The sequence below is a fragment of the Bidens hawaiensis genome, unplaced genomic scaffold (genome assembly GCF_021521415.1).
Source record: "Bidens hawaiensis isolate Kalapana, Puna unplaced genomic scaffold, B.hawaiensis_p1.1 tig00012849_1, whole genome shotgun sequence".
Taxonomy (NCBI): Eukaryota; Viridiplantae; Streptophyta; class Magnoliopsida; order Asterales; family Asteraceae; genus Bidens; species Bidens hawaiensis.
In genome coordinates, this window is record NW_027492073.1 from 210,913 (window position 1) to 224,115 (window position 13,203).

The following is a 13,203-nucleotide window of genomic DNA, read 5'->3' on the forward strand; positions in this document are numbered from 1 at the left end:
TCAAGGTTTAAAATGTAACTATTTAAGAATTTATAATCGTAACCCTTTTAAAAATGTAAGTTTGCTCAAAACCGGGTTAAAGTATCTAATCTTAATATTTACTTAACCAATGTTAAGTAATAAGGTGGGGAAAATGCTAAAATGCAAGTTCCATTGGGCTAAAGATACTAAAATGGGTCTTTAACGAGTGTTCGGGTTGTTGGTTCGGGTCTTGACGAATGGTCAAACCAAAAGTCAACTTTCCAAAATATTAATAGTTATGAGATAACTCACAAAAACTTTATAAGGCTTAACCAAGTATGTAAATCTATTGTTTAGAACTAACAACATACGTTAAGCGAGTGTTCGGTTTTGTCGGTCCAAACTTTGTTATGAGATCAAGTTGGATCCAACATTTCCAAGTACTTAAGAAAATAATAAAAATCAGTTTGTAAACTATTTTTAAAGAAATATACAAGTCTTGATAGCTAAAAACACACTTGTGTGTCTTAAGCGAGTAAAAATCGGATCGGTTCGGTTTTCATCTCACAACAAGTTCATAGATGGATTCCACATACCCATACATCATAGATCTTGTATAATAATGTACAAATGAAAATATTTAAGTTCTACAACTAAAAAGTCAACAACAAGTCTTTTTAACAAAAGTTCGGTTTGGTTCGGTTTCCATCTCACAATGAGTTCATCGATGGTCTCCACATATTCAAGACTTGTAAATTTGACTAACAAACTAAAATGAGCAGAAGTTAGGCATAAATAATATGTATAAATAAGTTATGTGTGTGTATATATATATCAAGAACTCAAAGTCCTGCATGAAGCCTTGCCTTATGACGTTCGAAACTTAACCAACCGGAGTCGGTGAAGTAACTAACAAAGGTAACAAGGGGTGTGTATTATATATATATGTTGTACCACCATATTCAAGTGTTAGTAATATTAGATGAACAAGTTAGAATGAAAGACTATAGTTAATTTGACTTGAGAAGTCAAACCTTCAAGAATACATAAATAAACAACCTTGAATCTATAGAGGATTTGAGAGAGAATTAGGAGTAAGAGCAAGTGTAAAATGAAGAAGATGAGTGTGTATATATAGGGTAAGGGTCAAAGCTTATTTACAAGATTCTCTTTTATGTTTTGCATGAAAATAGGTTGTTTAAACAAACAAGCAAAGCACAAAACAACAAACAACAAACAAAAACGAAATGGTGTACAGGAGGCCCTAGACGCCGCGCGGCCTCCCATTGGCCCTCTGGTCGCGCGGCGTGGCGTGCTCGAGGGAGGGGGGGGGGGGGCTGGCCCAGCTCGTCTACTGGTTCGTTTTGCGTCCGAAAGTTCGTTTTTGATGTAATTTGCTCGTTTTAAGTCCATTTTCGAATCCGTAAAAGAGGTTTTTCAAATTAAACAAATGGGAACAATTTGGTAACATAAAAATCCAATATTTTATATATCATGAGTTTCGGTTTACAAAATGGGTCGGTTTACAACGTAAAACAATGCATAAACGAATACAAACAAGACCCGAAATTGACGAATGTCACAATTAAGCTTTTGACGGACAAATGGACGGTTCACGAACACTCTACCGTAAAATTCATGTCCATGTCCGTCCATTAAGAAATTGAGTTTTTTCGTGTCCGTCCATGTCCATCCGTTAATATTATAACGGACGTTAACGGACAATAATGAACAAACGTACACTAATGGAGATTAATGGACAACCGAACATGTGAAAACTTAATGGACAACGAACACTAATGGACAAATATAAACGGTAAACACTAGTGGACAAATGTAAACGGTTACATATTAATACCAAACATAAATCTAAACAACTTCACCTACAAATTTGAAATTACATCATATAACATCCAAATATACTTAATACTTAATATATTAACATAAAGTGGATCAGTATAATATAAGAGACATCAGACACGTGTAGTAATACAAAGTGATTAATAACACTAGAAATTCCAAAATTAAATTACAATATTTGATAAATCTAAACACTAAAGATACCGGACGAACATTACCGGACGTAACCGGACAAACGTTACCAGACGTTCACAGACGCTATCGAACGGACTTACAGCTATACGATCATGTAACTATTTTATCTCTCTTATTTTGGTTTTTGGTTATCGTGATGCATTGGACACACATGCAAATAATGTTTTAATTAACAATTTTTCTATGTCATTGTTGTGCTATCACATTAGTGACTACTTATATTTTATCGTTGTGCTACTACATATGTAACTTATGAATATCTTGCTTAGGCCACCATAGCTATGTTGTCATGCCTTCTCTTTTCTTGCTATATTAGTGACTACTTATATTTTACCGTAGCTTTGTTGTCCTTGCCTCTTGTTGCCCCATCAACAGTTTATATTTCTGTTCTAAGCGTCTAGTATATATCTTCTCTTTTCTATTAAAGAAAAAAAATATAAGGGTGAGAGTATTAGATGAAATATATTGAAATATAAATTAGAAATAATATTTAAAAAAATTTAGATTCTCTATAGTGTTCGATAAGAGATAGATAAGAGGGGAAGGGGCACTCATAGGTAGTACTCATGCACCGACCAATCATGCACAATTATCATATTTATACCCTTAAGTACCCATAATCATAAAGCAAGTGGAAACACATACCCATAAGTACTCTAAAACTTTTTTTGTTTAAATTTAAAAATAAAAAAACAATTAAATGTAATTAAAATTAAAATTTCATTGAAATATTAATGGGTGTTTAATTTTTCAAACACCTCCAATGGATTTGCGATGTGGTAAAACTTTGCTACAAATTGTAATTTGGCAAACTACCCATATAGTTAGGGATGGGTTTGTCATGTGGTAAGCAACCCATAAACCTTACCCACACTAGTGCCCTTTCCCCTCTAATACAATTACTCAATGACTAACACATATCCGTTCATTTACACCTAGTGTTCTTCATTAATCTAGTATGAAATTAGCAATTAAAATTTCGTTAATAGCTCTATACTAATTTTTGGCCTAATTCTTCATCTGATGATTGATTCCCTCAGATAAAAAATATATACCTTGAAACTTCAACTCTTCGAAAAGGTTAGTAATGAGTATAACGGCCCTATTGTTCCGATAAAGAGAGAAACCTATGCAGTGATGAAGCTTGAACAAGTTTGTCAGGAGCCGGACTCAAAATGTATTGCAAAAATCATAAACTCTGGGAATTTTCAGCCAAAACCGAATAAATTTACACTACGTATACAAATTTTTGGGCAAAGAAATGGTTTTTTAACACTGTCGCGCAAAAAAACCGGGGGGGGGGGGGGAGGCCCTAGTTATGCTTCGTCCCTAAAGCTAGCTTTTTGAGAAATTTCCAAACGAACAATTACTAGAAAATCTTTCAATTTTTATTTAACTGTGTTTAAATTTATGTATTCATAAGTAGCTATGTATTCATTAGTAGATTGAATGTATAGAAATCTCACCAAGGTGACTTCAAGAGAGAAATCAATAGATTCTAATAAGGAAAGGATCAGTACGATTTCGAATAAAAAAAACTATTTTGTAACCCCAAATCCATGATCACAGTTGAAACTTGTTAAAACATATATTTACAAACACAGCATTTGATCTTAAACCAGTCTTGCTAAACAACAAACAAAAGATCATCATCCTTGAATCCTTTCAAGGCATCAGCTTCAGTGTTTCAATGGAGGAGGCTCAACAAACGGCTTCTTCTCCACCTCCACTCCCACCGACTTCAACGACTCCACATACGGCTTCTTCTGGTGCCTGCAATTCACCAACCCAACATCATTATCCTGTAAATTAGCTAGTCTAATCCACTAAATTAATTACAAAACTTAATCATACATTGCGCAAGTATCGCCACGGATCGGATCAGCCATGATATCCTGGCGGTCCGCATCCTGCACATGGGCGATTTTCCTGAAGAAGGACTTGTTAATGAACTCCGCAGACTCTTGGGCAACCTTCTCCGGCTCCACCAGCTCCGGCAGAGTCTCTCGCTTCGATTTCCTCACGAACACATTCGGAGATCTCTTCAGCTGGTGCGTCGCCGTGTATGTCCCTATGCTAACCGACATTAGTATCAACCCCAGTGAGATGTACACCGGTACGTAGTCGCCTTTCAACGATCTGATCATTTCACCCACAAATGATCACTCTCATTAGCAACAAATCAAAAGACAATGTGAATTTGATGGTTGGAATTCAGGGTGTAATCGAGGTAACCGGCTGAGCTCCTTAGGCTAGTTTGATTGTTTGAGCTTGAGCTTTTATTAAAGCTCATTTTGTTAATGTTAATACATTACATCTATATTGCAAGTATTATTACGTATATATGATAAAAATAATTGATCATGTATAAAAAACATAATTATAAATATAAAATAATATATAAGTAGAATATAAAATCTAAATAATAAACTAGTCTAAGTTCGAGCATGAGTTTAAAAAACGACTCACAAGCCAAGCTATGAAGTTCTACTATGAAGTTCTAAGGGGGTAAAAACAAAAGCTAAGCTCTTGCATTGAGAGATCGGGCTCGACTCGAATCGTTTACACTTCTATAATAAAGTGAAGTAGAAGATATTACTTTGGTTTGGGATATTGATGATGATGATGATAGGCGTGATCGGCGGTAGGGGAGAAAGCCTTCAACTTGGGGGAGGTTGAAGTAGCAAATCCAAGGCTTCCTGATCTAGACCGGTTCACCATTGATTTCAATAAATTCTGCAACATTTATATAAACGAAAATAACCAAGTTACTTAATGAAATTAGTGGTTAACTTTATACATATTAATTGATGCAGTTAATTTATTATTTACACACAGCTGCTCTGTGTGCCATTGAAGTTGTAACTTTTGTGCAAAGAACGAATCGTTGATGGATTATTATTAATTGTTGCTGCTGCTGATGATGGTGGTGTGCAGGGTGTGTGTATGTTATGTATTGGGAAAGAAACGTAGTTTCCAGAAGAGGAGATGAAGACACGTGTCAGGGAACACGTGTACCGGTTTTGCTGGAGAAGTCTGGAAGTAACGCGTCATGGTCTTCCTGACACAAGACACTGTGTTTGGATTCTTGAACTATCTAGTTACCCAATCAACTGTGTCCTGTCTTTGTCTTTATCCGCACTTCATTCTAATACTTTTTTATTTTTTATTTTTTTACTACTTAAAACTAAAACTAATACTCCGTACTTATATATATATGCATGTTTTTGTATTTTGTCCATTTTATATGAGAAATTCACTAATTGAATTTAGTATATGAACATTGCGCTGGGGCACATCGATTACGTGATTTATATATCAGAACTAAAACAAAAAAAAAGTATAAAAAATTGAGGCTGACCAATGGCGTGGTGATGGTTGGTAAAACTCGGGCATTGGTAAAACCTAAGCGTTGTCAATCGTTGAGCTGGCGAGTCTACGCAAATTCGGTTGGTCTCCATCGCAGTAATTAAAACTAAATAAAAAACAATTTGGCATTTGGTTGTTTCCGTTACGTTCGTTATAGCCCTGGAACTAAAACAAAATACGGTGAGTCTACGCGAATTCGGTCGGCAACTGTCATGTTTGTTACGATACCGGAGCTATAACAAAAAAAGAAAAAAAAACAAATTGGCATTTGATTGATTTACGTTATTTTCATTATGTTACCGGAACTAAAAAACAAAAACATAAACGATTAAAAAAAAACTAAAGTGACCATTAAAGTGCCGCTAAGTGACCCAATCAGACACTTGCGGCACCCAAGTTCTCTTTTATATGTATTAATAATATGTCTTATATTTATAAGCAGTGATGAATGTAACAACATCAGCTACATATGCAATGAAAAGACTTGTATGAGCTACGACTATTATAGTAAGTGGTGTGAACGGTAGAACAATCAATTGGCTTGGTTTCAATTCCACCTCCAATCGAGCTTAGCGATTTACCAGATGATATGCTCTTTTGATAAGCGAAGACGTTTTGCTTCTCGAAATAAACTTCTTCATGCTGTGTTGAAACTTAGAAAAGAAACACCACTCTAGCATATACTATAACTACTATTTCATATATATAAATCTTAAACTCATTAACATATAGTCTTCGAAGTGTTCGAATTCAGTGTTAATTTCCATCTAAAGCTGCATTTGAAATTGTTGTTGTCCAATGCAATTCAAAACCGAATATATCTCCTCAGTTTGAGGATGCAGATCATCACCCACCACAAACTCATGTGTAACACCATCCAGCTGAATCAAACTACATCCAGCATTCTTCTTCACCCTCCTTGAATCCCTCAACCTCCTTATCTTTGTCAAATCATCCCACCTCTTTGCGTTCGCATATATACCCGCCATCGTTGAATAAACTCCACCATCTTCAGGACTTATCTCCGTAATATTCTCTGCAGCTTTCTCTGCAACCTCAACATTCCCATGAAGTCTACACCCTGCAAGCAAACCGCCCCAAACAAACACATCACCCGACATTGGCATACTCTCAATCATCTCCACTGCTTCTTTGATCAAACCAGCACGGGAAAGCAAATCTGCCATGCATCCGTAATGTTTACGCTCTTTAGATACACCATAAACTGACCCCATCTCATCAAAAAGTCGTCTTGCTTCGTTAACAAGACCAGCATGGCTGCAACCCACCAAGACACCAAGAAAGGTCACCCCGTCTGGTTTAACTCGGTTCTTAACCATTTTCGTGAAATAACTTAGTAGCATTTCACCATAACCGTGCATAGCCAAACCAACAAGCATTGCATTCCAAGTGAATATGTTCTTATCACGGCTAGCTTCGAATATGTCTCTTGCGGTTTCTATGCACCCACATTTGGCATAAAAGTCCACTAATGCGGTACATAAGAACGAATCTATTCGAATTCCATTACGTTTAACATAATCATGCACTTGTTTCCCCTTTTCCAGCTTCCCCAACCGTCCACAAGCCGAGAGAACAGAAACCAACGATACGTTATCACAAGGCGCGTTCACAACAACCATATGATCATACAAACTCAAACACTCATCACAACGTTTCATTTGCGCATACCCCGCCAACATCGTACCCCAGGTCGTCCCATCCCTAACGCTCTCAGCCATTCCATCAAACACTCGGCGCGCACGTTCAATGTCCCTAGCCTTCACAAACCCATCAAGAATCACATTATACGAAACCACATCTCTCACAGGACTTTCATCAAACACCTGGTACGCGTCATCAACACACCCACAATTAGCATACACATTAACAAGATTGTTACACACGAACACATCCGTCATAAACCCGAGTTTCAAACCGAGAGACTGAACCGTTCTCGCAAAGGAAATGTTATTAAGCTGCGCGCATGCTTTGAGAGCAAAAGGGAGCGTGTGCGCGTCTGGAGGCGCAAGTCGCCTGCGCATTTGTATGAAGAGAAACAATGCGTGTAGGGGTAAGGAAAGGAGGGTGTGGGAGCGAATGATGGTGTTCCAACAGAAGGTTGATGGGTTGGTTACTTGGTTGAAGATGTTGAGTGGGTAATGGTAATGGTAATGGTAATGGTGTGGAATTGGGTTGTGGATTAAAGAATTGAAGGTGTGGAGAATGGTGGTGAGTAGGTGTGAAATGGTGGATGGGTGAAGAGAAATGAGGCCTCTGGTGATGAACTGAGAATGGGTTTGGTGGATTTGGGTGATTGATTTGCAATGGTGTTTGAGGGTTTGAATGAGATCAGTTGATTGTTTGCAGTAGATCATTGGGGTTTAGTTTCATCTTCTTGGGTTCGATATTTTGAAATGCGGTATCATCTAACGTGATATATACAGTTTTCGGTTTGTTTAAATGGGTTTGGTCCCATTGTGTTGAATCGGGAATCTCTAATACCCGGTTGGGGGTATGAAATCAGGTTCAGTTACAATCAGGTATATTGGCTATGCTCGGATGGTTATTGGCTAGGAAAACCATATTTGGCATCACCGATTCTGGGTAAGGTATAGAACCGGGTACTCTATACCCGGGCATGTTAAGATCAACTTTTTGGTATAGAAAAAAAAAACCTAATTTCAGGTATTTTCATGTGCAAATTGGGTTTTTTAATGGGCTGTACATAGAGATGAGCAAATTCGGCACCAGTATCGATTGGTACCGGTACCAAATTGAGTTTGGGTATCGGTATGGTACAGTACAGCGTTACCTGTATTTCCCGAATTTTACCTTAAATACCAGTAACCAACCCGAAAATTTCGGTACCGGTACCAAGAATTTTGCGATTTTCCGGAATCGGGATTTTTGGTACCGGTACCGGTCGGTACCGACATGGTAACGATCTCATCTCTAGTTGCACATGTTCGTTAGTTGACTGGTTTATTTTTATATTTTTTTAATAATTGATAATGTGTTTTTGTCATAACTTTAAACTTCTTGTAACATTATTAGATGTTAAAAAGAAGCGTGCATGTACATAGTATGGTTAGTGTCAACTGCGAATACCTGTGTGTTTTTGGGTTCATGTGCATGGTGCGGTTTTTTTAGTTTATGTCGTGTTTCACTTGCCAGACTGTTGACACGTCTCATTTAGCATCCTAAAGTAAAGTTCATTGAATTGTGAGTTTGATTGCGAAAGTTGGGGCTAAACTAATCACAAATTCTAGTTGAGAAACAGTAAACAGGAGGGAATGCTCAAATGTTTATAAATATGAAATCAAATCCAGGCACAAATCATGCCAATCGCACCCGACTATCTTATATTGTTATCCCTGATATGAGTACACCCACAGAGTTGCAGTGCAGATAGATGTCATGTAAGAAGTAAGAACGGATATATCACTAGCATTCAGTTTAAATAAATCAACACCCAAATATCTAAAGTCTTGGCACCATTCAACAATGAACAATCAACATAACATAAAAACAATCAAACCATAGTCCCAGATAGGTGAGTGCAAGTATAACGGTCTGCAACAAACAATTGAATCAAGAGAAGAATGTATAAGGCGAATACGTCTTTGACCCACATGATTCCAGATAAATCTTATGTGGTGCATTACCATAAGGCTAAATTTGAGAAAAAAGACAAGAGGGCCATTAAGAAAATTACATCAATATATATTCACAACTGCTGATCATAGATCATCGCCCATCAATATCAGATGATGCTTAATAAATGCCATATACAAACACGCAAAAAGTTCATAAATTTAACATGTATCAATGTAACTATGTAAGAGAGAATTAGCAGCAAACTGTGATATATTCAAATATGGGGATGACCTATATAGTGTTAGTATACATGGGTCAATTATCTAGTCTCAATAATACACAATTAGAAATGAGATATTCCAGTAGGTAACCCTCTTGCTACAAAAATCCAAATCCCGAGTGAAAATACAGTTGATTATGCAACTCAAAACAATTCAAGAATCTTATTCGTATTCGTCAGCATCAATGTCGGCAGAAATCATTCAAGATCTAAAGTGTTTTTCATGGTCTCATAAACCAAATATGTAATGCTGGCTGCCGGTACAACTTTCAGAAGATTAGGTACAAGTCCTTTGTAGAACCCTCTAGTACCTTCTTTTTGATATGTTTTCAGGAACACATCGAACATACCTTTGTAAGCGGTTGAACCACTTGGCGTTTGTGCTTGCATTCTGAAAACCACATTATCACAAGTTAACCGAGTTGTTTTTTTAAGTCCTGAGACGGTCAAATAAAAAAATTAAGCTAATGCAGGTATGATAAAATCTTCTAAATCATTATATTAAAAAATTTAGATTTATTTCTATCATAATATTGTTTCGTAATCTTACTATTTCTAGAAAAAAATTATTTTAGTGTATATCCTTCTGCAAGTATATAATTATGTATATAGGGGAAAGCTAATATACAAATTATATTAACGTGCTAATTGTGCAAATCAAGTAGTGTAATTATGAAATTACATCGTAGTGTAATTACACTAGACTATAATTACACTATGTTGTATATATAATTACACTACTTGATACACACAATTAGCACGTTAATTTAATTTGTATTTAATCCAAACCCTACATATATATCCTTCAGCAAGTAAAAAGTTACATATACATATATCATTTTACATGTACAAAATTTCATATATATGCTAAATCTCAGTGCATAGTGTTCATTTCCTTTATACAGTAAAATAGATTGTTTGTAAGTAACTGATTTTGTTCAATTTAGTACGAAAAAAAATGATATTTTGAGCGTCCTCAAAGTGTTAATACAATATTATGTAACTCAAAAATATACTATATATATGAAACTTTGGACTTCTGGAAGATATGTATTTAAACTTACCCTCCAAAAATTACAAAAGAATAATATAGAATAAATTACAGTTTTCGTCCTTTATGTATAAGATAACTTGAATATTGTGCCCTTTAACTTCATTAAGTACAAAAGCATCCTGAAGTTCATATGTTATCACACTTTTCGTCCTATCCAATAACAACATTAGATTTGTCAGATAAATCCAGTCATGTGCAATGCACACGAGAGTATTTTGGTCAATTAACCTTCTTAACAAACAAAAGTGAATCTTACCTTGTCCTGACAACTTGCAACGGGTATACAACAGTGGCACCAAGAGCTCCCGAAACCGTCCCACAACCCAATTGCACCAAAGGACCAGGTTCTGCAAGACAAATCTAACAACTATTATATCACAACACATAATTAATTTCAAAATTCAATAATGATATTATCAAACCATACCACTATCATGAAGAACATATGTTCTTGACATCTCCTTTAAAGTCTCGTAAGCAGCCAAATCAATGCCCGCATAAGGAATTATCCCAAAAAGAGAAGGTATAATCCCTCTATAAAAAGCTCGAGGCCCCTCATTAACCCATATATCCTTTGAAAGTTTTCCCAAACTTGGTACCTTTCCGGGCCCGGGGCCAGTAACAAATGTTTGCAAACGTGTTTTCACTAAATCCATTGGATAAATAGCGGTTTGTGCAACCGCACCCGCCAAACCACCAGCAATAAGCCGCCCTGAAGTTCCAATATCGCCCTTATCGTCCCGACCGATAAAATTCTTCAACATTTCATAAGTGTAAAACTTAATAGCACTTTCAGGTGCAACTTTAATAACGTTTAATCCGTTACCTCTAAAAAATGATAACACACCACCTTCTTTCCATATGTTAATAATTGCTGACTTAATTGAAGAATTAGAGGTTTGAACTTGAAGTATGACTTTCAGGCGGTCAAGTGGGGCGGTGGCAGTCCGGGAAGCGGCTCCAGCAACCCCACCGGCGATCAAGTATCTGCTGGCGTGAGCGTGTTTGTTAATGCCAGCTGGAATTGTGGCGTGTTCACCTATATCTACATGGTATACACGTTCCCAGTATTGATAGATGTTTACAAGTGTTGTTTCGTGTGGATAAAGAAGAAGGAAGTCTCTCCATTCTTCAAAAGTTATGACGCCATTGTTATCTTTGTCAACTCGCTCCACAAAGCTAGCAAATTCTTTATCATCAATTTTAATCCCTGCAAATGAAGAGCTGCCATGGCTAATAAGAGGAAGACACCTTAAAGAACTGAAATGCTTTATGTACCGAGAACAAACAAACAAACATACACAGTAAAGTTTCACTTGTTGCAAGCACTTTGGTAGGGTCTAGGGGGATATGATGGGGGCAAATCTTTCTTCTATCCTGGAAGATAGAGCAACTGCTCCTAATGACACCCCAGTGTGTACAGAGCTTGGTTCTAATATGTGTGCATTAAGAGCGCATAATGCACACATCACATGATGTGCTGATAAAATCGCATCGCGCGATGCGGTTATATGTGATCTTACGCGTGATGTTGGGACTTATCTAGTGTTTTAACAAATTTCACAATCGATTGCCATGGATCTAAGTTTTTCAAATTTAATGGAACAATTTTGACCATCAAATAAACTTTTAGTATTTGAACAAATTAGACTAAGATGACGAGGATACGCTATATTTTAATGTTTAAAAGTTCATGATTAAAATGCAAAATATTAATATTTTTTTATAACAAAAACCTCATATAGTGCGTATCACGCTTGGCTGTTGGGATCACAGCATCGCGTGCTTTTTGCAACCAAACTACAAAGAGACTGCTGTTAACGACTACCCTTGATAAAATTTTGATTCATCCGTCTACAAAAAGAGAAATCAAAATTTTAGAAAGGGTAAACGTCATATCATACGCTCGAACTACAGACGAAAATGATCGCACGAGCCATATAACTGTGTGTGATTGTGAACTATTAACTGCTATCTAACATCTACTCATTGCAAAACTAAATTAAACCACACACAACATAATAAATATCAAAGTATGATATAATACCAGCTTTAACCAAAGCATCATACAACTCCTCTGGCAAAATACAGCCGTTATGTTCGACATCAATCGCTTGAAAAATCCGATAAAGTTCAAGCTCTTTAGCATCCATGTACCTCCTAAACTCCTGATAATCAACTCTCCCATCCTTATTCGCATCACAAACCCTAAACAACTCCTTAGCATACTTATAATCCAAGGGAATCGGCAACGCCGACAACCCGGCTTCGATCTGCTCAGAATCAAAGTAGCCAACGTTGGAGGTGTCGAAAAAGCCGAACAAGCCTCGAAACCTTAACTCTCGTTCGTCTTTTGTCTCTCGTAAGGCTAACAGCACGTGGTCTACTGTCACCGGACCTTGATTCTTCACCGGATTGCAGCATCCCGCGGGTAGACGGTGGTGATCCGGTGAGTGTTTAATTGCCGGTGATGCCATTAGTTAATTAATGAACAAAAAACCCTAAATTGATTGAAATCATGCAGCCCTAATAAATAGTTAGATCTGTATGTGGAATAATTAGGTTGGAGAAATGAAACGCATACAGTAGTAGTAGACAGACAGATATAATAATATTCGTAGAATCTTTCTTTCTTTCTTTCTTTGACAATAATTTGACCCGATTGAGTGACTTCTGGGTCAAATATTTGGAGTGGGAAGACCCGAGAATACAGTGGGCATGAAAACATCGTGGAAAGATGGATCCAGACACGTAGAGAATCCAGGTGGGTGGGTGGGTGGGTGGGTGGGTGGGTGTGAAAGATACTTTCCGTTCTCTCTCTCCAAACTTTTTTATTTTTATTATTTTTTTTAACTATCAACAAAACAAAGAAAGTATATTAATA

The 13,203-nt window shown here is 36.7% G+C and overlaps 2 protein-coding genes and 1 pseudogene across 2 annotated transcripts; all 3 read right to left on the reverse strand.

Annotated features, from left to right (window-relative positions):
* Window positions 1–3,695: 3,695 nt before the first annotated feature.
* Window positions 3,696–4,873, reverse strand: LOC143542436 (uncharacterized). The gene is made up of 4 exons (XM_077035021.1): window positions 4,853–4,873; window positions 4,616–4,752; window positions 3,871–4,155; window positions 3,696–3,789 (listed from the first exon to the last, which is right to left on the reverse strand). Exons 1-4 carry the CDS (start codon window positions 4,868–4,870, stop codon window positions 3,696–3,698), a joined length of 534 nt encoding a protein of 177 aa, XP_076891136.1. The 5' UTR covers window positions 4,871–4,873.
* A 1,254-nt stretch (window positions 4,874–6,127) lies between these two features.
* Window positions 6,128–7,772, reverse strand: LOC143542440 (pentatricopeptide repeat-containing protein At5g61800 pseudogene; annotated as a pseudogene).
* Window positions 7,773–9,246: 1,474 nt separating this feature from the next.
* LOC143542453 (calcium-dependent mitochondrial ATP-magnesium/phosphate carrier protein 2-like) lies at window positions 9,247–12,987 on the reverse strand. The gene is made up of 4 exons (XM_077035034.1): window positions 12,367–12,987; window positions 10,747–11,529; window positions 10,576–10,666; window positions 9,247–9,656 (listed from the first exon to the last, which is right to left on the reverse strand). Exons 1-4 carry the CDS (start codon window positions 12,794–12,796, stop codon window positions 9,464–9,466), a joined length of 1,497 nt encoding a protein of 498 aa, XP_076891149.1. The 5' UTR covers window positions 12,797–12,987; the 3' UTR covers window positions 9,247–9,463.
* Window positions 12,988–13,203: the final 216 nt, after the last annotated feature.

What these genes read in the sequence shown, in the direction of transcription:
- LOC143542436 (XM_077035021.1), bottom strand. An exon ending in CATCAATATCCCAAACCAAA is followed by an intron (nt 4,156 to 4,615) that starts GTAATATCTTCT and finishes TGAAATGATCAG; the next exon opens with ATCGTTGAAAGGCGACTACG. An exon ending in CGTGGCGATACTTGCGCAAT is followed by an intron (nt 3,790 to 3,870) that starts GTATGATTAAGT and finishes GGTGAATTGCAG; the next exon opens with GCACCAGAAGAAGCCGTATG.
- LOC143542453 (XM_077035034.1), bottom strand. Translation starts at nt 12,796, where the DNA reads ATGGCATCACCGGCAATTAAACACTCACCGGATCACCACCGTCTACCC. An exon ending in ATATGTTCTTCATGATAGTG is followed by an intron (nt 10,667 to 10,746) that starts GTATGGTTTGAT and finishes TTTGTCTTGCAG; the next exon opens with AACCTGGTCCTTTGGTGCAA. An exon ending in TTGCAAGTTGTCAGGACAAG is followed by an intron (nt 9,657 to 10,575) that starts GTAAGATTCACT and finishes TGTGGTTTTCAG; the next exon opens with AATGCAAGCACAAACGCCAA.